At 53.9% G+C, this 24,078-nt stretch overlaps 2 protein-coding genes across 4 annotated transcripts; one reads left to right on the plus strand and one right to left on the minus strand.

Moving 5' to 3' along the window:
- Positions 1 to 980: 980 nt before the first annotated feature.
- Positions 981 to 16,236, plus strand: Clcn2 (chloride voltage-gated channel 2). Its single transcript, XM_026389295.2, has 24 exons — positions 981 to 1,216; positions 3,480 to 3,636; positions 3,794 to 3,925; positions 4,505 to 4,633; positions 4,720 to 4,853; positions 4,957 to 5,034; positions 5,112 to 5,190; positions 5,322 to 5,447; positions 5,536 to 5,620; positions 5,713 to 5,814; positions 6,580 to 6,664; positions 6,825 to 6,980; positions 7,340 to 7,409; positions 7,656 to 7,766; positions 8,062 to 8,275; positions 8,803 to 8,936; positions 9,176 to 9,348; positions 9,471 to 9,585; positions 9,792 to 9,865; positions 10,099 to 10,158; positions 10,275 to 10,313; positions 10,472 to 10,576; positions 14,339 to 14,425; positions 14,555 to 16,236. The coding sequence occupies exons 1-24, from the start codon at positions 1,145 to 1,147 to the stop codon at positions 14,747 to 14,749; spliced, it is 2,712 nt and encodes a 903-aa protein (XP_026245080.2). The 5' UTR covers positions 981 to 1,144; the 3' UTR covers positions 14,750 to 16,236.
- A 32-nt stretch (positions 16,237 to 16,268) lies between these two features.
- Fam131a (family with sequence similarity 131 member A) lies at positions 16,269 to 23,530 on the minus strand. 3 transcript variants are annotated; one of them, XM_026389298.2, is made up of 7 exons: positions 23,351 to 23,530; positions 22,103 to 22,163; positions 20,982 to 21,124; positions 18,693 to 18,786; positions 18,271 to 18,453; positions 17,996 to 18,112; positions 16,269 to 16,744 (listed from the first exon to the last, which is right to left on the minus strand). In XM_026389298.2, exons 4-7 carry the CDS (start codon positions 18,760 to 18,762, stop codon positions 16,269 to 16,271), a joined length of 846 nt encoding a protein of 281 aa, XP_026245083.1. In that variant the 5' UTR covers positions 18,763 to 18,786; positions 20,982 to 21,124; positions 22,103 to 22,163; positions 23,351 to 23,530. The 3 variants fall into 3 exon arrangements, with proteins under 3 accessions (XP_026245083.1, XP_026245082.1, XP_026245081.1); XM_026389297.2 differs by lacking the exon at positions 22,103 to 22,163; XM_026389296.2 differs by lacking the exons at positions 22,103 to 22,163; positions 23,351 to 23,530 and adding an exon at positions 21,755 to 21,925.
- Positions 23,531 to 24,078: the final 548 nt, after the last annotated feature.

Raw genomic sequence — 24,078 nt, forward strand, 5'->3', positions numbered from 1 at the left:
TCCTGGTAGCTCCTCTCTCATACTGCCTCCTCACTGGGCACCAACCCTTCCCCTAGAGCACTGCCGCTGTCCCCCAAATGCCCCTCATCCTGGGACTGCGCCCTCCTACAAACTGTTTCTGGGGCCCGCGCTCTCCCGTGGCTCTAGCTCTAACAATGCCTATCCATCCTGTGCTCACTCCACTCTGTTCTATCCTTCCAAGGACCCCGATAGAGAATGCGGAGCCCCAGCAGGCCGTTCCCCCAACACGGCGAGACGTCAGCAGCTACTCGGGTTTCTGGTTGGGCCCTGCCAGGGAGAAGCGACCTCTGCTCCCCCACACCCGCCTCCCAGGAGTGGCCTCCCCAGCACCTACAACTCCCTTCCCTCAGGCCTCACCTCTTCCCGTACCCTCTCCACCTCCACCCCGGCACACCCCGAAGGCCTGGCAGCTCCAGGTGCACCTCCTTGAGGGAGCCCCGAGGAAAGAAAGAAGAAAGGGAGGGAATGAGGAAGGCGGCCTAGAATTCCCCTCTGACTCGCTCCCAGTTGCTTTTCACCCTGGATCGGGCAGAGGGGACTACCCGGACTCTCCTGAACCACCTGTTCCTCTCTAGGAGCAGAGAAGGGGCTGCTCCTAACGGATCGAGTCTCAGGAGCCCAATTTAGACGGTTTTGGAGCTCCAAGCCCCAAGTCCTACTGAACCCCAACGTCTCCAAGTCCTCCTGCCCAGCCCAGAGAGCTGTGGACCGGGCCCAGCCCCTCCACGTGCCGGCGGACCCGCCCGCGCCCCAGACGTGGGTGCCCCAGTCAGTCCCCAGCCTCCAAGGGAGGGGGCGCGTGCTCTCACGCAAAGCGCCCCCTGCCGCCTCTTTCGAGCCTGAGAGGCGGCTCCATCGCAGACCCCAAGCGGGATGGGCCGGCCCCTCCGGATGGGCCGGCGGGCGGAGCGGCGCAGAGGGCACCGCCCTCGGCCCGCCCGCCGAGGAGGGGACGCGAGCGGGAGGCTGCGCCTGCGGCGCCCGCCCGGGACCCGCCACACTCTGCACTCGGCCGCTCGGGCTGCGGGGACCGGACGGGTGGCTGCTCGGGCTTTGCGGGCTGGGAGCAGAGACCAGGCCGGAGCCCGAGCGGCAGAGGGAAGCCAGAGGGCAGTACACGGAGATGGCGGCCTCGGCGGCCGTGGCGGCCGAGGAAGGGATGGAGCCGCGAGCGCTGCAGTACGAGCAGACCCTGGTAAGTGAAGCCTAGCCGAGCTCGAAGGGTTGCACTTCGGCACAGCTGTTCCAGATTACCCTAGGAAGCGCAAGGGTTGGGGGCCTACCCTACCTCCGCCTCAGTCCTCTGAGCTGGGGAAACTGAGGCTGAGGAGTCCGAGAGGCTGCAGCGCCAAAAGGTTGGAAAGCTGCTTGCTGACTTCTGGCTGAGCCTGGGGGCCTGCAGAGGACAATGACACCAAGTGTTTATCTGCGGTGTGCTTCCCTTTACCCCCACTCCAACACACTCGTTTTCTTTGCCCCTTTCCTCACCGTTTGAGCCCAAGTCTCAGCGCGCTAATACCCTTCCCCAGTACCATCCACACCCTTGAACTTTATCCACACCCCTTCTGTCTCCACCATCCAAGACATTCCCTGTGTCCCTAAATGTACATGAATGACATTCTGCTAAGCATAGAATCTAGAGTGTGTAGACAGGTGATCAGACTCAAACCTCTGCCTTTGTGGGCTCAAAACCAGCATTGGCAGGAACCTCTCAGTCGATCCTGGCTAGGGGGAATGGCCTACCACCCTGGAGGATAGGAGCTTTAGGGAGGATGGGTGAAGCAGATATGGGTGTGGGAATTGGGACCTCTGTTCATGCTGTCCCTAGGTATACAGCCCCCACCCAACCCTGGGTGTTCCTTGACCTCATTTTCTAAATGAGTAGGGGTCCTGGGTTCTCAGCTGATTCAACCTTTACTTAGTATTTGAGAAGCCATTTGACCCTTTTTATATCACTTGAGTGGAAGACCTAAGCCCTAGGTAAAGGAATGGCCCATGGCTCCTTTTTATCAGCTTGGGCTGGAATTTGCCCAGGAGGGTGGCAGGGAGGTAACCTCTCCAGGTGAAGAGGGCCTGGGCTGTAACTGAGTCTGGGAGGTGCCCAATTACAAAAGAGAGAGGGAAAGGGAGACTGGATGAAACAGGATGACCAGGGGAGGTGGTAGGTATGGGAGCAGAGCAAAGGGAGCAGAACAAGCCCTTGGGACAGGGTGAGAGATATCTGTAGTCTGCAGAGGCCAAAGAGGGGGCACTGATCATGGAGCCAGGCACCTGACCTCCCAAATGGTGTCTCTGTTGCACCAGCCACATCTCCATCTCCTTCCCTTGTGTCTCTATCTCAGGAATGAGCTCTCAGGGTCAAGCTCTCTCCCGGCACTCTCTGCTCCAGCCTCTCCCCCTTGTCCTTCCTACCCTTTTGTCTGTCTCTCACCTCCCCCCTCCTACACTGTATCTCTATATTCTACCCTCTTTTCCTCCTCCCTGCTTCTTTCCCCCCTCATCTCTCCTGTGTTTTCTCTGGCCTCTCTCTAGTTCTCCTCTCTGAGCTTCTCCCTTTTCTCACTATCTCTCACTCTCTGTCTGTGTCTCTATCTGTCCCTCCCTCTCCCCCCTCCAACCCCAGCCCCAACAGGAGCCCTTTGTGTCCTGAAGCTCTGCGGGTGGCAGCCGGAATCTACTCCTCCCCACCCCCCAACACACGCCCAGCTTGGCAGGTCTAGCCATAGCTCGGCTACTCTCCCGTCCCATCACCCAGCATCCACAGTCACAGCTTTGCCATCCGCAGCCTCTGCTGTCCCCGACCTGCTACTGGACTCTGGGCAGCTCTAGAGTGGGGCTGAGGCCACCAAGCACTCTCCACCCTCCTGGAGAAGCTTTCCATTCCCAGCTGGGCTGGTTGGCTAGTCGGGGGTGGGGTGGAGAATGGGGACAAGGGGATTAGGGTGGGTGGGAGGGGTGCAGCTGATTTGGTAACAGGCCAGAGGCCCAGCAGGAACGTGATAAGGATTGGGGCCGCGCCTGCTTCTAGGCCCTACTCAGCTGCCCTCAGCTCCGCCAGGCTCTTATTGTTGCCCATATGCCCTTGACCATCCCTTATTCTCTGACCTTCCTTCCTCCCACTTTCAGACTGTGCCTTAGGCTTTTCCATCTTTTCCCTCTTCTGGAGCCTTCCCTCCCACTCCTCTTCAGTGCTCCCACCTCTGGCCTATGAGAAGAGGACCAATTATTCTGCCACCCCCAGATCTGTGTCCCTGTACCTTAGCTTTCCCTGTAGCCAGGGCAGCCCCCACACTCAGCAATGTACATTGTTCCCACACGCCAAGCCAGAGTGGGAACTGTGGTTTCAAGGGGGGTATACAATATGGAGGCTGGGAGAAGGGGAGTCAAGCCCCAGGCGCCCTCCCTGTATCCCCACTGAGCCCATGCACACTAATGCCCCATCTTCCCCATTGCTCCAGATGTATGGCCGGTATACTCAGGAACTCGGGGCCTTTGCCAAAGAGGAAGCTGCTCGGATTCGCCTGGGAGGCCCTGAGCCCTGGAAGGGGCCCCCGTCCCCTCGGGCTCCCCCAGAGCTCTTGGAATATGGACAGAGCCGATGTGCCAGATGCCGCAGTGAGACCTGGGTTGGGGCAGGGGACCTGGCGGGGTTGTGACGTGCTGAGGGGGAAGAAGCCATTGGAGCTACCAGTGGAGGAAGGGGAGAAGCAGTAATCAGGATAGGAGTACTTGGTGCCAGACTCCCTGTTGATCTTACCTTCCCTGCTCCCAGTCTGTTCAGTACGCTGCCACAAGTTCCTAGTATCCAGGGTTGGTGAAGACTGGATCTTCCTGGTCCTCCTGGGGCTCGTCATGGCACTGGTCAGCTGGGCCATGGATTATGCCATTGCTGTTTGTCTACAGGGTGAGAGCAAAGGCTGGCAGTGGGAGGACTGGGGAAAACCAACCTACTTCCAATGTGCAAAAGTTGTTGGCTTCTTGGCCACTGATCACTTTCCCCATACGGTCTAACTGCCTTCCTAACTGCCTTCCGGCACAAATACTACCACTCCCATAGGTCCCATAACTTCACGGTGGTTTTTTGTTGTTGTTTTGATTTGGTTTGGTTTGGTATAGGGGATTGAACCCAGGGCACTTAACCACTGAGCCACTTCTCCAGCCCTTTTTTTAAATACTCTATTTAGAGACAGGGTCTCCTTAAGTTGCTGAGGCTGACTTTGAACTTGCAACTCTCCTGCCTCAACCTTCTAAGCCACTGGGATTATAGGTGTGCAACACCACACCCTGCAAACTTCTTGCCTGTTTCCAACTGACCCTTTTACCTATAGTGGGCTTTGTCCTAGTGTATGCCCTAGGGCCCCTTTCCTTCCATCTGTGCCCAGGCTCTGTGCAGTATTCCCTGGGAAAACATCATATTAGTGTGTCCCAGTGGCCAGGAGCAGGTGTGTGCATTGGGGTCCAGCAGCATGTCCTCTTTCCACAGCCCAGCAGTGGATGTCTCGGGGCTTAAACACCAGCATCTTACTCCAGTACCTGGCCTGGGTTACCTACCCTGTCGTTCTCATCACTTTCTCAGCCGGATTCACACAGATCCTGGCCCCTCAGGCTGTTGGTATGATAGGAGAGAGGAGAGGGCAGAGGTCAGGCCTCCTGAAGTGTGAACATCAAGTGACTTTTATGGGCATGAACCCCCTCCAGGGTCTGGCATCCCCGAGATGAAGACCATCTTGCGGGGAGTGGTGCTGAAAGAATACCTCACTCTCAAGACCTTTGTGGCTAAGGTCATTGGGCTGACCTGTGCCTTGGGCAGTGGAATGCCCCTTGGCAAAGAGGTAATTACAGGTTGGGGAATGGAGTCCTTCCCAGTGGAGGAAGAGACCAGGCCAAGATCAGGGCAGGGCCCCTCCCCACTCATCACAGGCCCTCACCCTGCAGGGCCCTTTTGTGCATATTGCGAGCATGTGTGCTGCCCTTCTCAGCAAGTTCCTTTCTCTCTTTGGGGGTATCTATGAGGTAAGGGGATCCCTGGGGAAAAGGGGGTGGGTAGGTGCTGAGCCCAGGCTAATGCCCCCTTGCACCACTCTTGCCAGAATGAATCTCGGAACACGGAGATGCTGGCTGCTGCCTGTGCTGTGGGTGTGGGCTGCTGCTTTGCAGCACCTATTGGAGGTAGGTAGGACTCCTCCATGAGCACAGCAACCCAACCCTGCCTTGGCCTCTCCTCCTCTGCCCCTCTCCTCTGGGTCTGAGTCCTTAGACCACGCCCAGCCCCAAGTAATGCTCTCACCTTCCCCTGGCAGGTGTCCTGTTCAGTATCGAGGTCACCTCCACCTTCTTTGCTGTGCGAAACTACTGGCGGGGCTTTTTTGCTGCAACCTTCAGTGCCTTCATCTTCCGGGTCTTGGCAGTCTGGAACCGTGATGAAGGTGGGCGGCACCTGGGGGATGAGGGAGCCCAAGATGATTTAGGTGGGGGATCCCTGAAGCTAGACCTGCCTCCCTGCTACTCCTTCAGAGACCATTACTGCTCTCTTCAAAACCCGGTTCCGGCTCGACTTTCCCTTTGACCTGCAGGAGTTGCCAGCCTTTGCTGTCATTGGGTAAGGAACTGAGGGGTGGGAGGTGGGGGCAGACAGGAGGGAGGCTTCCACAAGAAAACCCTCTTCAACACTAGTGCTTCTTCCCTCTCCAGCATTGCTAGTGGCTTTGGGGGAGCCCTCTTTGTCTACCTGAACCGGAAGATTGTACAGGTGATGCGGAAGCAGAAAACCATCAATCGCTTCCTCATGAGGAAGTGAGTTGACCATAGACTTCTCCAGGAAGCTTTGGGTTGTATGAGGGCCAGATGGGGCAGGGGGACAGTGAGGAATGAGAGAGTGGCCTAGGCACTGCACTGAGAAATGAGCCAATGGTGTTTCCAGGCTGACTAAACATTCTGACGTTCATATGAATTACTGGAAAGTTGAATTTTAGTAGTGACAAAGGATATTTGGGATCCAAGACTGAAGCTTTCTTTCGTCCTGTGGCCTGGCCTAGATGGCAGTGTTCCCTGGAGAGTGTTTGTTTGCCTTGGTTTACCCCCTGTGACCCATGGGAATCGATGAGATTTTTTATCTCTGGAACACAGCTCTCAGTTGTGACCCTGATGATTAGGAGTGGAGAGGCCTGAGAAGTGACTTTTGTTGAAATTACGTCCTTAAGGGAGAGGGCAGCCAACTGAACCTGCTCCCTACAGCACCTTTGGTCCACTTCATGAGTGACCCCAGCTTCCTCTACACTAACCTTCACCCTAAGTCGCCACAGAGAGACAGAAACAGAAATGTCTGTATACCTTCACACAATGTGTGCCCTTCAGTTGGGCCTTCTGTGGGTGGAGGGCAGAGTCACCACTCAGAGGTGTCCAAAAAAGCATTAGGGATGCATTTTCTGCTGCTGCTACTCATAAGAGCCAAGACTCTGCTCTGACCTCAGCCCTGAGGTATGTGAGGGCACTCAGCTCATTACCGTCCATAGGAGGTCACACTCCCCATGCCTGATGCTGTGAAACCTATATCTCTAGACGCCTGCTCTTCCCGGCTCTGGTGACCCTGCTCATCTCCACTCTGACCTTCCCCCCTGGCTTTGGGCAGTTCATGGCTGGACAGGTAACCCCAGGCAAAACTGACACGTGCACTCCTCCCTCAGACACATTACTTCTAAAGTAACAGCCCAGCATGACTCTGGGATCCCTGTTCTTGTGGGTTCCTTTGGCTCTTTCCCAGCAGCTTGTCTGTTCCCTAGCCTGAGGCACCCTGTTTACCTTAGCTTTCACAGAAGGAGACATTGGTCACCTTGTTTGACAACCGGACATGGGTCCGCCAGGGCCTAGTAGAAGAGCTAGAGCCATCCAGCACCTCACAGGCCTGGAGCCCACCCCGTGCCAACGTCTTCCTCACCCTGGTCATCTTCATTCTGATGAAGGTGGGGCTTCCTACATATATATCGCTAACGTTACATAGGCTTACGGGGTGCCGGTGCTGTCCCAAGCACTTGCTTTGTGTTAACTCCTTTAAATTTCATAGCAACCCTATAAGAAAAGTGCTCTTGTCCCTGTTTTAAAGACACGGAGTTGAAATACAAAGAGGTTAAGTAATTGGCCCATAGTCACACAGTTATTCGATGTGTAAGGATTTGAACCCAAGCCATCTGGTTCCAGACTCCTTTCCCTTCCTTTCATCTCCTGGGATTCTGAGATACCTGGGGAGATTATTCCCGCTGATAAGCAAGACAGGCTTCGCTGGGGGGCACCTCTGCTTGTTTGAACTGCCTCTTGTCTGCAGTTCTGGATGTCTGCACTGGCTACAACCATCCCTGTGCCTTGTGGGGCCTTCATGCCTGTCTTTGTCATCGGTGAGTTTGCAACTGCCTGACCTCCAGCCCTGCACCCTCCCTATACTCTGGCAATCCCTGGCCATCCCCTCTCTGCCCAGGAGTGGGTTTTAGTCCAGCCCCTTGCCCAGACCCCCAACCCTGCAGGGCTGCCCCCTGCACTGAATGACCCACCGGCCCCTCCCCCACCCTCTGACCCTTTCTCTTCCTAGTGCCCCTGCCCTCCCCCTCCACTACCTTTTTCTCTTCCCACCCCCCTCCCTGAAGGAGCAGCATTTGGACGTCTGGTGGGTGAAAGCATGGCTGCCTGGTTCCCAGATGGGATTCACACAGACAGCAGTACCTACCGGATTGTGCCTGGGGGCTATGCAGTGGTTGGTGAGTGCTCTAGGTCTCTTGCTTTGTAGTGTTGGAGATCAAATCCAGGGTCTTGCATGCTAGGCAAACACGCCCCCAGCAGTGTAACCCCTGACCCTCACTGTCTGCGTCTGCCTTGGAAGACCACTGCCCCAGCCACAGAGTCTGAGTCTCTGGTGCCCCCTGCTGGCAGATGCAGAGGTCCAGTCCTAAGGACTATTTGGGACAATCCTGAGGGACCACCATAGGCCCTGCCCAGGGAAGGGAGGGTCTTCTGGGACCTGGGCATCCTGAGACTGAGAATGGCTCTCCCCAGGGGCGGCTGCACTGGCAGGAGCAGTGACACACACAGTATCCACAGCCGTGATTGTGTTCGAGCTCACAGGCCAGATCGCCCATATCCTGCCTGTCATGATTGCCGTCATCCTGGCCAATGCTGTTGCCCAGAGCCTACAGCCCTCACTCTATGACAGCATCATCAGGATCAAGAAACTGCCCTACCTGCCTGAGCTGGGCTGGGGCCGCCACCAGTATGGAGGACAGGGTGCAAAGGGTGTGGGTGAGGGGCAGAAGGCTTCCTAGGAGCCCTCTCACCCACCTCCAGCAAGGCCTTAAGCTGGGGGACTGGCCACCTTGCTCTTTCCCTCCCTTCAGGCTGCCTTCTCCCTGGGGTTCCCTGTAGGTGGCCCCAACTGACCAAAAAGAAGGGTGAGGCCAGGCACAGTGGCACACATCTATAATCCCAGTGACTCAGGAGGCTGAGAGAGGAAAATCACAAGTTCAAGACCAGCCTCAGCAGCTTAGCAAGGCTTTAAGCAACTTAGTGACCCTCTGTCTCAAAAAGTAAAAAGGGCTGGGGATGTAGCTCAGTGGTAGAGTGCCCCTGGGTTAAATCCCCAGTACAAAAAATAGTGGTGGGTAGGTACACTTCTGGACACTTGAGCCTTCGTCCCTTGTCCTCTGGGGCTCTGGGGCCTTCCCTGTGACACTGGGTGGTAGTGCTCTGGGCTATTCTCCTTATGCTGATGACAAACTGAGTACCCCACTCTGCCCCTAGGCAGTACCGGGTGCGAGTGGAGGACATCATGGTGCGGGATGTTCCCCACGTGGCCCTCAGCTGCACCTTCCGGGATCTGCGGTTGGCACTGCACAGGACCAAGGGTCGCATGTTGGCCCTAGTGGAGTCCCCTGGTGAGGCTAGGAGGGTTCCCAGGTGCTGTGAGCACCTCCCAGGGTTGTAGCTCAGGAAGGGGCAGGGAGCTCAGGACTAGTCTCCTTCGTTCCAAAGGGAATGGATTAGCACTTGCCAGGCAGGGGTTTCCCTGTGGTGTGCAGCCTATATCCAAGGCCCCACTCTGGGTGTGAGAGAAGGTCCAAGGGGTGGGAGGGTCACCCCCCAGCAACTGAGTTTTCCCACTTGCTCTATCCAGAGTCCATGATCCTGCTGGGGTCCATTGAGCGCTCACAGGTGGGGGCCCTACTGGCAGCTCAACTGAGCCCCACCCGCCGGCGACAGTACATGCAGGAGCGTAGAAAGGCCCAGACATCTCCACCCTCTGATCAGGAGAGTCCTCCTAGCCCAGGGACATCTGTCCGCTTCCAGGTGAGGGGAAAAGCCCCACAGCCACACACACTTCCAAAGTATTGTTGTATAGACGGATGGGGAAGATGATTTAGAGGATGGTCTGGAGCCACAGCCTCTCCAGCCCTTTCCTGCCTGTGCAGGTGAACACAGACGACTCAGGCTTCCCTGCCTCCCGTGGGGAGACTCACAAACCCCTGAAGCCTGCTTTAAAGAGGGGACCCAGCAATGCCACCAACCTCAGGGAGAGTCCTACAGGTGAGCTCATCTCTCCTCCATCCCATACACAGCCTGAGCCAGGCCACTGAGATCCATAGGATTCCTGCTCACCCTATCAGCTAAAAGAGACCCCCCAGATGGGCCAGGGGTAGAAATGAGACACCTCTCTCTTGGTTTCTCCACCTCTTCTGGTCCTCTTCCCCCAAGATGACATTTCCCCTGGGGCCTTGTGTTTGGGAACACAGGCAATGTGGAGTCAGCAGGCATTGCCCTCAGGAGCCTTTTCTGTGGCAGTCCACCTCCTGAGGCGGCTTCAGAGGTGAGTGGTTGGAGCCGCCCCTCCTGGTTTACTTTATCCCCAGTTCTCTCTAAGGCTGAGACCCCCCTCTCCATTAACCAGTCAGTGCCTGCCCCATTCTACCTGCCCTCTGCCCTCCCAGCTGTCAGCTCTGGTCCTGCAGGGTGCCCTTCCCACTGAGCTCTACCACACCCTTCACCTTCCCTCTCCCTATAACCTCAACACCTTTCCTCTCTGGTTTGGCTCTGACAAAGTTGGAGAAGCCAGAATCCTGTGACAAGCGCAAGCTGAAGCGGGTCCGAATCTCCCTGGCGGTATGTTCAGCCTCTCTTCCTGCAGCTCAGGAGCACTGGGTAGGGAGGTTTGAAAGTCTAGGCTGGGTAAACCTCCCAGAGCTGGAGTTCCACTTACTTCCCTCCCTCCTTTCTAGAGTGACTCGGACCTGGAAGGCGAGATGAGCCCTGAGGAGGTAAGGCACCACTGGACTCTGGACCCTGTTTCTTCCTGGGTGTATTTGGTCTTTCCAATGGGAAAGACCATGGGGTAGAATAAAGGGCAAGTCAACCTTTAGGAAGGTGAGAGCAGCTTTTGACACCTTCTCCCTAACCTTCAGTCTCTTCCTCTCAGATTCTGGAGTGGGAAGAACAACAACTAGATGAACCTGTCAACTTCAGTGACTGCAAAATTGATCCTGCCCCCTTCCAGCTGGTGGAGCGCACCTCTTTGCACAAGGTAGGGCCAGTGGCCTGGTGTGGAACAGGATAGGGATCTGGGTCTGCCCGCACCACCATCCGCCCCACACACATCAACAAGTTTAGAGTCAGGCCAGTGGGAAAGGAAGGAGGCGAGAGAGAGTAGATGCTGCTGAGATGTTTTTCAGATGTTACTGTGGGCAATGGGAGGCTGGAAGCCAAGGCCCCTTAGCCTTGCCCTGCTCCATAGTGGAGCCAGGCATCATTTTTCCTCTGCTTAGCCTCACCCCCAGGAACATTGGAGCAAAGCAGCAACAAAGACAGAGCTTGAGCTGGTTGTAAGCCAAAAGGCCAGGCCAGGGTCAGAGCTAGGCAGGAGGCTGCCAGAGCCCAACAAGGCTGATACACCCACACTAAAAAGATCGGGTGAGAAACAGGCAGGATAAGAAAATCTAATAAACAAGCTAACAAATAGCCAAGTAGGGGTGGAGAGACTGCAGAAAAGAAATAAACAAAGATGAGAAACACTCAGTGGGGGGTTTGGAATGTCAGACCCCAGAAAGTCTGGTTTAATATGGGCCAAAGGAAAACTGGTAGAGACTCAGGAAAATAGCTCAGCAGAAAGTCAACACCGCTGCAGAAATGGGGAGATTCAGTACAGATAGGTGAGTAGGGGGTGAGACAGACACCTGAGGAAGGTGGGGGCCTTCTGGGGAGTATGGCTTCAGGGCTCCCAAGAGGTAGCTGGTGCCAGCGGGCACCTACAGGCTTCCAAGTGAAGGCAGGGAGTGCAGACACACCCCACAAAAGCTAAATCTTTGACAGACTTAATGTACAAACCTCTGTTGGAAGATGTGGGTTGAGGGGACAGGCTTCAGGTAAAACTCCCAAGGCCCAATGCTTGGGTGGGTGGCTGGCTTAGGCACAAGAGTCAGCGTTGCATGCTACAAGCAGAGGTGGAGGCAGGAAGGACAGGGGACAAAAGAGAAACAAAAAAGCAAACAGCAATAAAGGAACTTGCCAGCATTTAGATAAAGACCTCAGATTAAAGTGAATGGGGAATTGCAATACAGTTGCAAAAAAAAAAAGGAGATAGGCCTGAAGATAATATATTAGGCTTTTATTTAAAGCCTTTGTCCCTAAGACTGCTAAAGCTTTTCCACAATGATTAATCATCTTAATCTTCAGACATCCACAATGATGATATTTTTGAGTGTTGCTATATGCCAGACATTGTGCTAAGGTCATCACATGTGTAATCTAATCCTCACAACCACACTATAAGATAGATATTGTGATATTCCAGTTTTTATAGAACAAATTGAGATTCTGGGAGGTAAGCAAGTTTTTCAAGGTCACACAGTTAGGAGTGGAACTAGAACCTGGAATACAAGATGGTGACTCAAAAAGCCTGTGGCTGGGCTGGGGTTGTGGCCCAGCAGTAGTGAACTTGCCTAGCATGTGTGAGGCACTGGGTTTGATTCTCAGCACTGTATTAAATAGATGAATAAAATAAGGTCCATCAATGACAACTGAAAAAAAATTTTCAAAAATAAAAATAAAAGGCCTGTCATCTAAGCCATTCTAGTACATAGGAAAACTGAGGCCCATGACAAGGAGGTCATTGCCTGAGTCAGTTTAGCAGAGAACTCAGAACTCAGAGCTCTTGGTCCTGCTCCCAGGATTCTTTCAGAAGACCACATTGTCTCTTCCTGTCAGTTCACTGTTCTCAAGCCCAAGAAAGTGGACCCTCCAATGGGCTCCCTGATGTCTAATTAAATTAAAAGGAACAAAGCAGATGTTTGTTACAAACGTAAAAATCAGAGGAAGAAAAGCCTTTAAAAGGAACCAATCAACAAAAATATAAAGAACTAGATGATAAGGACATAAAAGATTAGAATTCAAAATGTCTCTGCAGGCCCGAGGAATCAGTAAGTAGTAGCCCAGTCAAGTTCAGAAGGAAACATTCCAAGAGGAGAGAGAATACTTTGGAGACTGTTCAAGAACCTGTGTTGATCATGTGCCAGCCAGGTACCTCATTCACTCAGGGGTCACCTACAGAGAAACAGCAGGAGTTGTGAGGGCCAGATCAGTGCTCACTGCCACGTGTGAGTTAGCTGTGCAACTGTGGCAAATTTCTTAGCCTCTCTGCACTTCACTTCACTTATCTGTAAAGTGGGGGACCTGCCTCATTTGGCTTTCTGAAGATTAAAGGAGATAAGACCCTGGAAGCACTTAAAACAGTGCCTCACACAGAGTATTTAAAATGTGTTAGGAATTACTACTGCTACTTATACTGAAGAATGAACAGTGGGAGATTTTTAAAGATGGTACAATGAGAGCAGGTCTGAAGTGTGGAAGAAATGAATATTTTCAGAAAAGAGCCGAGTGATTATGTGAGTCTGGAAGCTGAAATGCACCATGGAATCGGCCAGTAAGACAAGCTGGGGATGGCTTGGGAAGGAGCTCATGGACCATTCTAGGAAGCTAGGCACTGAGCAAGTCTAAGAAAACAGGGCAGCAGAGCCAAGCCAGAGAGAAAACCCATTCTACGATTGTGGCCCGAGTCCTGGTGAAGATAGTGAGGCTAATAGCTGGGGAGAATAGCGAGGATGTTTAGGAAATAGATTGGTGAGGCTTGGTCATTGCCACAGACAAGTGATTTACAAACCTAAAAAGCACATTGCCTGCCAGAGCCCACTCTGATTAGGAAAATCCAAGGGAACTATTTAATAGGCTTCTTGGGAGAAGATGAGAGGGATTATTTGACCACAAGACGATGAGGCTAAGGGATTATTAAAATAAGAAACCCTATAATAAAGATGTTTCCCACTGGAGTCATACAAGGAAATTAAGGCTGACTTGTAGCATGTAGGATTCAAGTTAGATATAAGGAAGGACTTGCTAACAACATGACAATTTTGTAGGTACTTAAGGGACACAGAAGAGCTTTTTCCAAAACTGAACTTCTTGCCTCTTTTTATAAATACTGTCATGCCTTAGATGGAAAAAGGAAAGTTCTAGAAATCCCTTTCTATAGAATTTCAGGGTATAAGAAAACAATTCAAAGGTGTTAAGACAATTTAAGTGAGTTCTAAGTAATTGGTACTCAAGAAGCAGGGTTATTACTGCCCATCTTGAATCAACCATTAAGCCAAGAGGCTTACAATTAAACTCAGAACAGTGAGATAATTGATAGGCCGAAATTCCAGGAACTGCTGAGTCAGGAGAGCTGTTTTCAAGACATTTGGCCCAAGAAAATCCACCTACAGCACAAAGGGGACTGAATGACAATTTCTGAATTCTTTTTTATGGTCCTAGGGATTGAACCCAGAGGCACTCAGCCTGTGAGCCACATCCCCATCCCCTTTTCGTATTTTATTTAGAGATAGGGTCTTGCTGGGTTGCTTAAGGCCTAAGTTGCTGAGGCTGGCTTTGAACTCACGATCCTCTTGCCTCACTCTCCCAAGATGCTGGGATTACAGTCGAGTGCCACCACACTCAGCCCAATTTCTGAATTATTGGGGATCACATTTGAAAACTTGGGAGAAGGCCCAAAGCAAAACAAACATAGGGACATGAGGGTGACCCCATCAATTAAAATGATATAAGGGATTTCAAGCCATCAAGTTTCTGAAGCCTACAGGCACAGAAACATTCTATTTTCCTTCCAGTAGACCTGTCCCCTTCCTCCTATTACCTGGGATACCCCCACAGACCCTGTCCTGGGTCCCTTTGGCCTGTGATTTCAGAACTGCCCCTTCCAACATCAAATCCAATGTGTTTTCTCTCCACCCTGCAGACTCACACCATCTTCTCACTACTGGGAGTGGACCATGCTTATGTTACCAGTATTGGCAGACTCATTGGAATTGTTACCCTAAAGGAGGTGAGATAGTAGTAACCACATCCCCTTCCAATGACATGGAAGCTTATGTTTACTTCCCCAGAGGAATGCTGGGGAGGGGCCTGAGCAGAAAGTTCCAAGTCCAGATAGCTGACAACTCTCATTTTCCAGCTTCGGAAGGCCATCGAGGGCTCTGTCACAGCACAGGGTGTGAAAGTCCGACCACCCCTTGCCAGCTTCCGAGACAGTGCCACCAGCAGCAGTGACACAGAGACCACTGAGGTGCATGCACTCTGGGGGCCCCGCTCCCGCCACGGCCTTCCCCGGGAAGGCAGCCCTTCTGACAGCGACGACAAGTGCCAGTGAACCCTTCTGTGGGTGGCCCAGGATGGTGGTAGCCATATCCCTTCTGCCTTGGGAAAGCAGGAGGCAGCTGAAGCTCCAGTCCCCTGTCCAGACCTGGGATGCTAGCTTCTCCCAGTCTATCCTACCTGGAATCCTACCCAGCACCCACCTGCAGGAAGATTTCCAAGTGCAGGAAGATTGGCACCACCCTGGCAGGATGGGTCACTTGACCCCTGCTCCCCTTTGAAGGGAAAAAAGGTAGAACTAAGATGGATTTATACTGGAACCTCCAATGACCAGATGTATATAGAGATTTACAAAGATTTTTATATTAATTTAATAAAACAAATTCTTAAATAGAACAAAATAAACACCTAATGAGCCACTTATATATAGAATGTTTGTGCCCATTGGCTCTTGTTCTTACCTTGGGTCCTCTTACCTGCCAAAGCCTATAAGGCTCTTAATTCTGCAGTCACCTACCCTCCCCACAGCCTTAAAATTCTGGACTCCAGTGTCCTTGGAATACAGGATCTGCCAAAGATCTCCATGCTGGGTCATCAACACCCTGGTTGGGGCAGGGTCCCTGGTACTGTAACTGTGGCCTTTCACTCAGCCAAGAAAGGCACTACCCTTTCCTCCCCTAGGAGAGGCACTCCCTCATGACCATCACTCATTGGCACAATTCCAAGCTGGCTGCGCAGGCATCAGCTGACAATTTCCTGGCACCCCTGTGGCCCCCTTGTGGCCCTCTCTGGAAGAACATCGAAGTCACAGCTCTAGCAACCAGAGCAACCCTTTCTTCCAGCTCCACCCTCAAGAGAACTCCAAGTGCCCACACATCCTTGGAAGTCTGGGAAAGGGCCCAGGCCTCACGGGGAGGGGGGCAGGAAAAGGGTACATGCTTCCATCATTCCAGTGCCTCCCAGAGAAGATCCGACTGAAAAAACAGACCAGAAACCCTCTGTCTTTAGGGAAAAAGAAGAAGATTTAGAGACAATGGAGAGGTGAAGCACAGCACGTGCCCCGCTGGGCAAGGGGTCCTTAGGGGTTGGCTCAATCCACAGGAGCCAGCCCCCCAGGTGGAGGTGATTCTATCAAGCACTGCACATGGACTCGGAGGTGAGGAGAGAAGCAGAGAGAGGCATGGGGAGGGCAGAGGAGGTGGCCAGGCTCCCTCCCAGTCCATCCCACAGCCCAGAACAACCTCCTCAGGGGTTCACATCATCTGAGGAGAAAATGTGGCATTTTAGATTTGAGAACATGAACATCACTGTCTGCCACAGCTGTAGCCATGCCCCAGGGGCCCCGGGCAACCCCCGGCAAACCCCAGGAGTGGGGGCAGGACATGCGCCCCCAGCCCGGCCCCTGGCTCCTCTCCAAACACTTTCATGCAAAACACACAACGGACAAGTGAGGACTCCCAGTAGCCCTCTAGGCTGAGGAGCTTGCTGAGAGCCTTGAACCCAACACTTGGGCATGGAGGCTCTGCCCCCAGCAGCAGCCAGGGGACACATGCCACCACCAGGCATGATTTGGGTCACTGTTCCTCTGGCTCTGCCTCATCCTCATCTAAGGACACCACCCCAGAAGAGGCCACGTCAGAGGCTTGTCGCTGCCGTTCCCAGCTGCCCACTGGTGGTGGGCAAAGTGGCTGGCAGTCCTTGCAAGGGTCTGGCTCCTCCTCGGCAGGGGAAAGGCAGGACTCCGTGAGGGGCGAGTTGTAGAGCGAGTCCTGGGCCTCCAACGGGCCCAGGCTGTGGAAGGCACTTTCCCGGCTGGGGGGCAGTTTGGCAAGGAGCAGCTCATCACCCAGCAGCTGGGAGGTCAGGCGGGCTGGGGAGCCCAGCAACCCATCCTCCAGGCTGCACAGACTAGAGCACAGGGTGTCTGGGGACACGGTCTGCGAGCAGTCGCTCTCAGGCTCCACAGAGCCCTGGCGCACAGGCCGGGAGAATCGTCGGCCGGTGAAGAGGTCCTGGAAGTGGGGCCCCAGAGGCAACTGCCCGGCCATGTCTGCGAGGGGGAAAGAAAAGAAGACAGGTCTGCTGGCCCCATTTCAGTTGCCCAACCTGGAAGCCACATTCCCCTGCCCCACTCCATCTTTGCTATGGGGCTGGGGCTGGGGGTAGACACAATCTTTCAATGCCTTAAAGTTCCCTTCATGGTGAATTAGGGATTCTAATAACACCTACCTTGTGGGGTTGTTGAGAGAACAAAAGTCAGGCACACAGGAAGCAAATAATAAATGTACAGCCACCACATGCAGGTTGTTCACTGCACAAGGCAGTGGGTGTGGGCTGAATTGAGCAATATGCCCTGGCCTGAGGCTGTGCCCACCAGAGAAAAGGGTGCCTTTTTAAAATTTGCTCAAAGATTCCACATGGGGTAGTAGCAGCCTCAGATAAATGTTAGTTATTATCTCAGGGGTCAAAGAAGGCCTGGAATACAATCAAAGGAAAATGCTTGTGGATTGGGGTTCCATCTTGGCCTGGGCATCCAAATCAGTCCCCCTTTTACTGTAGCAACAATCACTGGGTCTGCTTGGATATAGAGGGTGCCATGGAGAATTATTACCTAGCTGGAGGGGTGGGGGCTGGGAGGGTGATCTTCAAAGGCTTAGGGGTTGGGGGCAGGGTCCTATAAGGCTTGAGCCCAGAAGCTGTAGAGAAAGTCAGCCATGAACTCCAGGGAAACAAGATGAAAGGAGAGCTAAGCACAGCTGTGCAGCCCTGCAGGTTCCCCTCCACAGGCACTGGCCCTGAGAAAGACCCACAAGCTGGAATGCAAGGATGCTGAGCCAGAGCCAGCACAGCCCTGTGGGAGTCCAGCCCCAGCATGCCTTCCTGTTTGCCTGGGGCCAGTGCCCTGTGAGGTGCTGCACTGCGGCTCATCTGTCCTGCCACAGCCAGCCAGAAGGCTGCCTGAGAGGAAAAGGCCAGGGCACCACAGACCCTCCTGGAGACACTTGAGTTGTCCAAAGGTCTCTGGGCTTTTTTTTTTTTTTTTTTTTTTTTTTAATGACAGTGAGGCCCAACTGCACACAAGGGCAGAGAAGGCTCAGCACCTCTAGGAAAGGAACCACTCTATTTCCAACTACTGATATCCCAATGCATGAGTATGGCTAGCCCTCCTGCCCCTGGGGTGTCAAGGCCTGCCTGAACAGTCTGCCCCTCTCCCCTCCCCTTCCAAAGGCTCCGAGTGAACCACAAGGCCTATCAGGCAAGTCCACCCCAGCACACAGCATCAGCACAGAATGCCCCTCACCTGTGTCAGTTCCTCCAGCAAAGTCCTCGTCATAGGAGTCGTCAGTGGAGTCGTCACCATCCACTGAAGACCATGCCCGGAGCTTGGCTTCTGCGATAGCAAACTGCTCTGCCACTCCTATCAGGAGGATACAGAATCCATCAACAGGAACTCAGCTAAGACCAGGGCTCAATTTGCAGATGGGAGAGCAGAGATGGGTATGAAAAGACTTCAACCCCCCTGCCAGACCCAAGATCAGAAGCAGCAGTATAGGACTGACTCCTTATGCCACCCACCTGCTGCAAAGCGAGCCTCTTGTTCACCCTCACTGAGGTCTGAATAGGAGGAAAAAGCGGATTCCAGGGCAGCAGGTGAGTCACTTGGCTTACTCCAGCCCTTCCACTCAATGAGGTGAGCCACCCGGCCCTGGGCCATGGCTGTAGGCTTGGTCACGTGATCCTTCACCACCTGGGAAATGCCTGGGGGTGGGAGAAGGAGAGAGAAGCCTCTTAAGGAGCATGGTTCAAGAAACACCTGGAAGGGAAGTGGAAGATAGTGGTAGTAAGGATACAAGTGCATGTGGGTAGGAGGAAGGGCTGGGATTCTTTAGGAAAAGGAGGATCCCAGACAAGGCCCAAAGGAAAGAATTCCAAAAGACATGTGTGAAAGGGAGGAGAAAGGACAAAATTGGCAGAGGCTATGGGAGGTGGGTGCATACCATGCAGGGAGGATCTGGCCAGCGCAGCAATCTCCTGGATGGTTAGGGCTCTCCGGGACTTGGGCAGCATCGCGATTGTGTCTCCAACATTCACCTTGAGGGGCACCATCAGAAGGTCAGTACCCTCTGACAGCACTGATCTTCACCCCAATATATCCATACCCCACCCAAGGTATCAGGGTGACACGGGAGCTGGGAAGAATGCCAGAGCAGCACATATGGTCCAGTGTTGCTGGGAAACTTAAAACTAGGACCAGTGAACTGCACTCCCGGGGAGCAATGTAGCATCAGGCAGGCACAAGGGAACAGAAGTATAGCTAACCTCCACCTTCCCAGCTACCAGAGGGGAAATAGGCAGGTTAGGAAGTGAAGAGCCCTGAAGTGGGGGCTCCAGGGAGAGGAAAAATGAGGAAGGCAGAAGGTTATAATATCAGGGACTTCCTTAATTTCCTCTCCCCTTTGCTCCTTCCTCCTCTCTTTTCAGATCTACATTCCAGCTATTCCTAGACCATCTACCAGAGCCACAAACTCAGCATGACCAAATTGAACCAACACCTTCTCCCCACATTCGGCTCTGCTTCCTGTCTCCCTTATTTTGTATCACCCCACCATTTTCTCATTCAGCCTGATGTCAAACCTCAACATTAGTCTCGGCTCTTCCTTAAACTCTTTGCCTGCCCACATCTGTTAAGACCTCGTGATTCTACCTCCAAACTGCCTTTACTACCACTCTCGTCCTTTCTGCTCCCACTGCCCTTCCTCAAGCCCTCAAAGATCCCTGCTCAGATTAGCACAAGCTGGGGTTCCCCAACCTCCTCATACTCTTATCTTCTCAGCCCAGGATGTTATGTGTGAGTATTCTCTTTCCCTCCCTCTCTTCCTATGGCTGGCTGGCTCCTTTGAACATCCTTCCAGTGTTGGCTGAAATATCACCCCCTCAGAAGAACCCTCCTGGCCACCCTGCCAGTCTGTCCTCCCTGCCAGTCTGTCCTCCTTATGTAGTCTCCAAGAAATCACTATCAATCACAATATGTAATTATGGTCTTATTTCGTGTGTTTCCTTTTCTTGTTGGTCTCTCTCAATGGTCTTTACCTCCTTGAAGAATTCTGTCTGTTGTGGTCATGATGCACCCCAGTATTTTAGTATAGTGCCTAATAAAGTGTAATCTCTCTCTCTCAAAATACATTGGCTGAATAACGAGAGACATGGTATTAAATGTAAGCAAATAATTTTCCTGGAGTGCAGCTGGTCACAGCATATCTTTATTAAATTTTATAAAAGTTAAAATCTTTTCAGTGACATCAGTGTAGGCTTCATACCCAGGCTCTGAAGGACCCCTCTGTGAGGCCCCTGCCTCCTTTCAGACCTCCTTGGAATTCACCACTGGTTCCCTCTGTCCAATACAACCCCACTATGCCTTCCCTGTCAGTAAACAGCCTGCAGGAAAAGGAACCCAGCTTTCTTCTGGGCCAGAAAGGCCTTTGTTGACTGACAGAATGCTTCCTACCATGTAAAGTCCACTTCCTAGTGGTGCTTTCAGCCCAGACTGACTTTTCTTTGACACCCTTCCCCCAGCGTTGCCCTTGTATGGCTCCTCAGGGAGCCCTGAATGGCAAGGCCTGATTCTGACCCATCTGAGTTCCTACCTCCACTCTGCACCTGGCTCAGTGCTCCTTAGCAAACCCAACAAATGTTTTCCTCAATGAATGGAGGCACACCCCCGCTTCCCAGCGTTGCCTCGCTCTCCTCTACTATATTCCCACCCTGCACGAAAGCAGCCTCCACCTGCCCCTCAAACCCACCCTCTGCCCCTCCCCTTCAGTACCTGGCTGACAGGGCCCCCAGGGTGGCGCTGGTAGCCTTCGGGTAGGCCTAAGGGGAGGAGCACTTACGGGGTGTTTCCAGGCTCGCTCTCCCTCCCTCCTCTCGCTCCCCCTAGGCGCCGCCGCCATCCATGCCCAGCGTTCCGCGCAGCTGCGGCCCAGGCCCAGAGAAAAGGTGTATGTCTCCCTGGCAACCCATCACCATGCAACAGGGTCTCCCGGGATACGGCCCGGGATGCGCTGACGTCAGCGCCGAAGGCGCGAGCAAGCCAGCCCGCTGGCACAGAGCGGAGCCGAGCAGACCCGCGCGGGGGCGGCCTTGCTGCCCGTCGGCCGGATAGCGCCTCCGCTTGCAGGAAAAGGGGGCCCCGAAGCAGGCTGGCGAGGCGGGGGTGGGGGAACACAGATCCCCTGGATGTAAATGCGGTCCCTCCCCCCCAACACACCGACACCAGGGCCAAGCACCTCTGGCAAGTCCTGGCTGTCCACCGAGGAAGGACGAGAGGACCGGCTCCAGCCTCGGAGGGTCCGAGCAGATCCCAAGGAGGATAGAGAAATGCCACGAGGAAGTTCAATCCACTCGACAGCCCACGCGGGGTCCGAGGACACTGAGGAGATGGGGAAAGACTATTCAGCTGGGCCCCCACTTCTGCCAAGATCACTATTTTCATCCAGTCTTGCCATATCATTTCTTGGCATCCCCTCCCCCACTAACCAGAACATCAGGCACCACCTGGGTCTCCTCAACTCCGAAAACCCCTATCCCACTGCTGGGTCTCCAGGGTTCCTTTGTGGCAGCCCATTGGCCACCCTCCTCCTCTACAAATATTTTGCCATCAAAACTCAGCGGTGGAACCCAAACATGGATAATTTCTAAATCTTCTTCCAGTTTCTCAGCCTAACCATTCCTTTTGGAAAGCACACTGAATTCTCCCACCATCACTGTCCCCCTCCCCACCACTACCCAGACCCTTTGCAGGCTGGCTGCGCTTCTTTCTCTCCTCCGCTGCCTTTGCCTTCATTCTTTCCCCTCACCGGCCTTATCTGGTCAGCAGCTCTTTACATGATTTTTTCCCCCTGATTTCTGCCCCATCCTAAAGCCTTTTCCTAATTCCCTGTTCTTGCTTCAGCCTGGTTCCCAACATCTAAGCCAGAGTAATTTTCCTCTTGCCATCTGAGCACCTAACTCCTCAGCTTCTTATCACCTCCCAGATCACATCAAGGGTCTCCAGTCTCACCTCTGCGACTTGTCTGACAAGTCCATCGTCCTCCAGGCCCTTCACGCTGCCACAGAAACATTTTGCCCAGCACAGAAATCATAGGCATGCTGGCTGTGTTGATGCGGAGAACCAAAAGCCCAGAACTGCTCCAGGCTCAGCTCCCAGTTCTATTCCTGTTTTGGCTCCGGATGCTGAGCCAGTCCCCTCCCCACTTGGAACTTGTGCCTAGTCACATAAGGAGAACACTCCTGCCTCATGGCTTTGAGGAGGTGGGTGTGCCAGGGGCCTAGCCAAGCTCTCTGGGGCTTGGGGAACTAAGGCCCATCCCCTAGACAGTGCCAACAGGCCATGTACATCACAACTGACCTTTAGCTGGAGCAGCCGTCTCTGTCCCTGAGCCTCAGCCAGCTGGTGGTCCCCAGAAATGCTACCAACCAGAAGGAAGACAGGTTACAGGCCATCCCTGGCCCCCAGCTGGTACCCAATCAGGGTTCTCAAGGCCAGTCCTGAGGTCAGCCAAACTCTCCCCTGACTACAGGAGGGGATGATTTCCTGAACTCCAAGCAGGCCAGAGGGATCAGAGCAGCCTGCTGCTTCTCAGCTTCAAAAGCCATGAGGTTTATTTAGGACTACAAATCCCAGAATCCCTCCAGGAAAGTACAAATCTCAGCCAGAGTTTAGCTCTGAAGAATCTCAAGTACCAACCATACTAAGGCCTGTGTGACTGACCACCTGCCCTAAAAGCCCAGAACCCATTCCAAATTCAGCCCTCAACATCACAAGTCCCTGCCTGGCCTTAGCTTTGGTGAATTCCATGACACTGAAGTAAAGTAACCTGGCAGACCTTAGATGCATAGGACTAAGGCCAGGCCCCTGAATGCATAGCCATCCATGGAAACTAAGGCCCAAGCAGGGGTCAACAGTTGTGAGAAGGAAGCCTTGATGGCCTCCCTCTGAGCTCCCCTTCCTCCACAGTGTAAGAGTGACTTGTTTTTGTTTTTAGTGGTGGTGCAGAAATGAAATTAAAAGTTGTAAGAGGTGAGAGGTGATCAGGTGCTCACAGGTGCCCTACATGGGGCCTTAGACCCCTTGATCAATCAGCTGACTCTGAAGGGTGAGCAAGTGTTAGGCCAAAACTCTGTGATGAGGTGGTTGGCCCGCGTTTGCAGGCTGCCTCCTTAAGAGAATAACGACCTAGCTGGGAAAGGCAGGGCCACTCCCAAGACAGTGAGAGGAGAGGTGTAGGCATAGGGGAGTGTGTGGGCACGCAAGGCCAGTCGCCAGGGGCGGTAGAGGCGGGGACCTCAGCTGCCCCAGTCCATCCCAAAGCTGTGTGCCTCTGGCCACCCTCAGGAGTGGGGGGAATACAGGACGGCGGCGAGACCATGGTCTGCCCAGCAAAGCCAAGAAGCAGGCAGGCCACCGGAGCGAACCGGACTCTGGCTAGCCCCCTCCTCGCTCATTCCATTTTCCTCCTCTGGCCTGGCCCGCCTCCCCGGTGCAGGCTCCTCCTTCTGCCGCCAGCCCCCTCCTCAAGGCCCACACCCACCCGCGGCCCGCGCATCGGGCGGCCGCAGCCCGACTCCCCAACGGTGCCCGGCCTCCGCTTCTTACCCTGACCCGCCGGACTCCGGGAGCCGATACAGCCCATGGCCGGGCACCCAAGCACGCTAGCCCGTGCTCGGGACCCGGGCCATCGCCTCGCAGAGGGTACGGCCGCGGCCACCACCAGGGAGGGGACAGCCCGTGAGGGGAGGGGGTGGGAGCCGCGCGTCCGTCGCCGCTCCCGGGAGAGGGAACCGGGCCGGTGACGTAAACATAGGGGCGTGGCCGCCCGCGTCTCCACCTAGAGCGGGCGGGACAAGGCTGACGTCACAGCCGCGCTGAGGGAGTTTAGGGCCGAGTTCGGAAACCGCTGGTCCAGTCTTCGCCAGCCTCTGCCAAGCCACCTTGAAGGAAGGGGAGGTGCTCTCTGGGCAGTGCTGCCACACTACTCGAGGGCAGAAAATCTTGCTGAACCCAGTCCCCTCAGTAAAAGAGGACATCCTTAAGTCAGAAGGCCTTCTCTGCTATCTGACGAAACCTAGAGACTTCTTGGCATACAGGGGAATGGATCACATTCAGGTAAGGGCAATAGTCTGGCAAGTATCTTCTATTAAGTACTCCACAGGTACCAGACTTCCCTCTCCTCTCATAACCAAGAGTGAACTCCTCACATCCACACCAAGATCCTAAACCCTCCGGAAGGCAGTGGCTTCTCAGATGTCCAAAACCATGGGTCAGGAGAGGTGCCAGGTTACAGGAACAATGCTACAGTGCCAGCTCTGGAAAGAAAGATGCCC

The sequence above is a fragment of the Urocitellus parryii genome, chromosome 2 (assembly GCF_045843805.1).
Source record: "Urocitellus parryii isolate mUroPar1 chromosome 2, mUroPar1.hap1, whole genome shotgun sequence".
Taxonomy (NCBI): domain Eukaryota; kingdom Metazoa; phylum Chordata; class Mammalia; order Rodentia; family Sciuridae; genus Urocitellus; species Urocitellus parryii.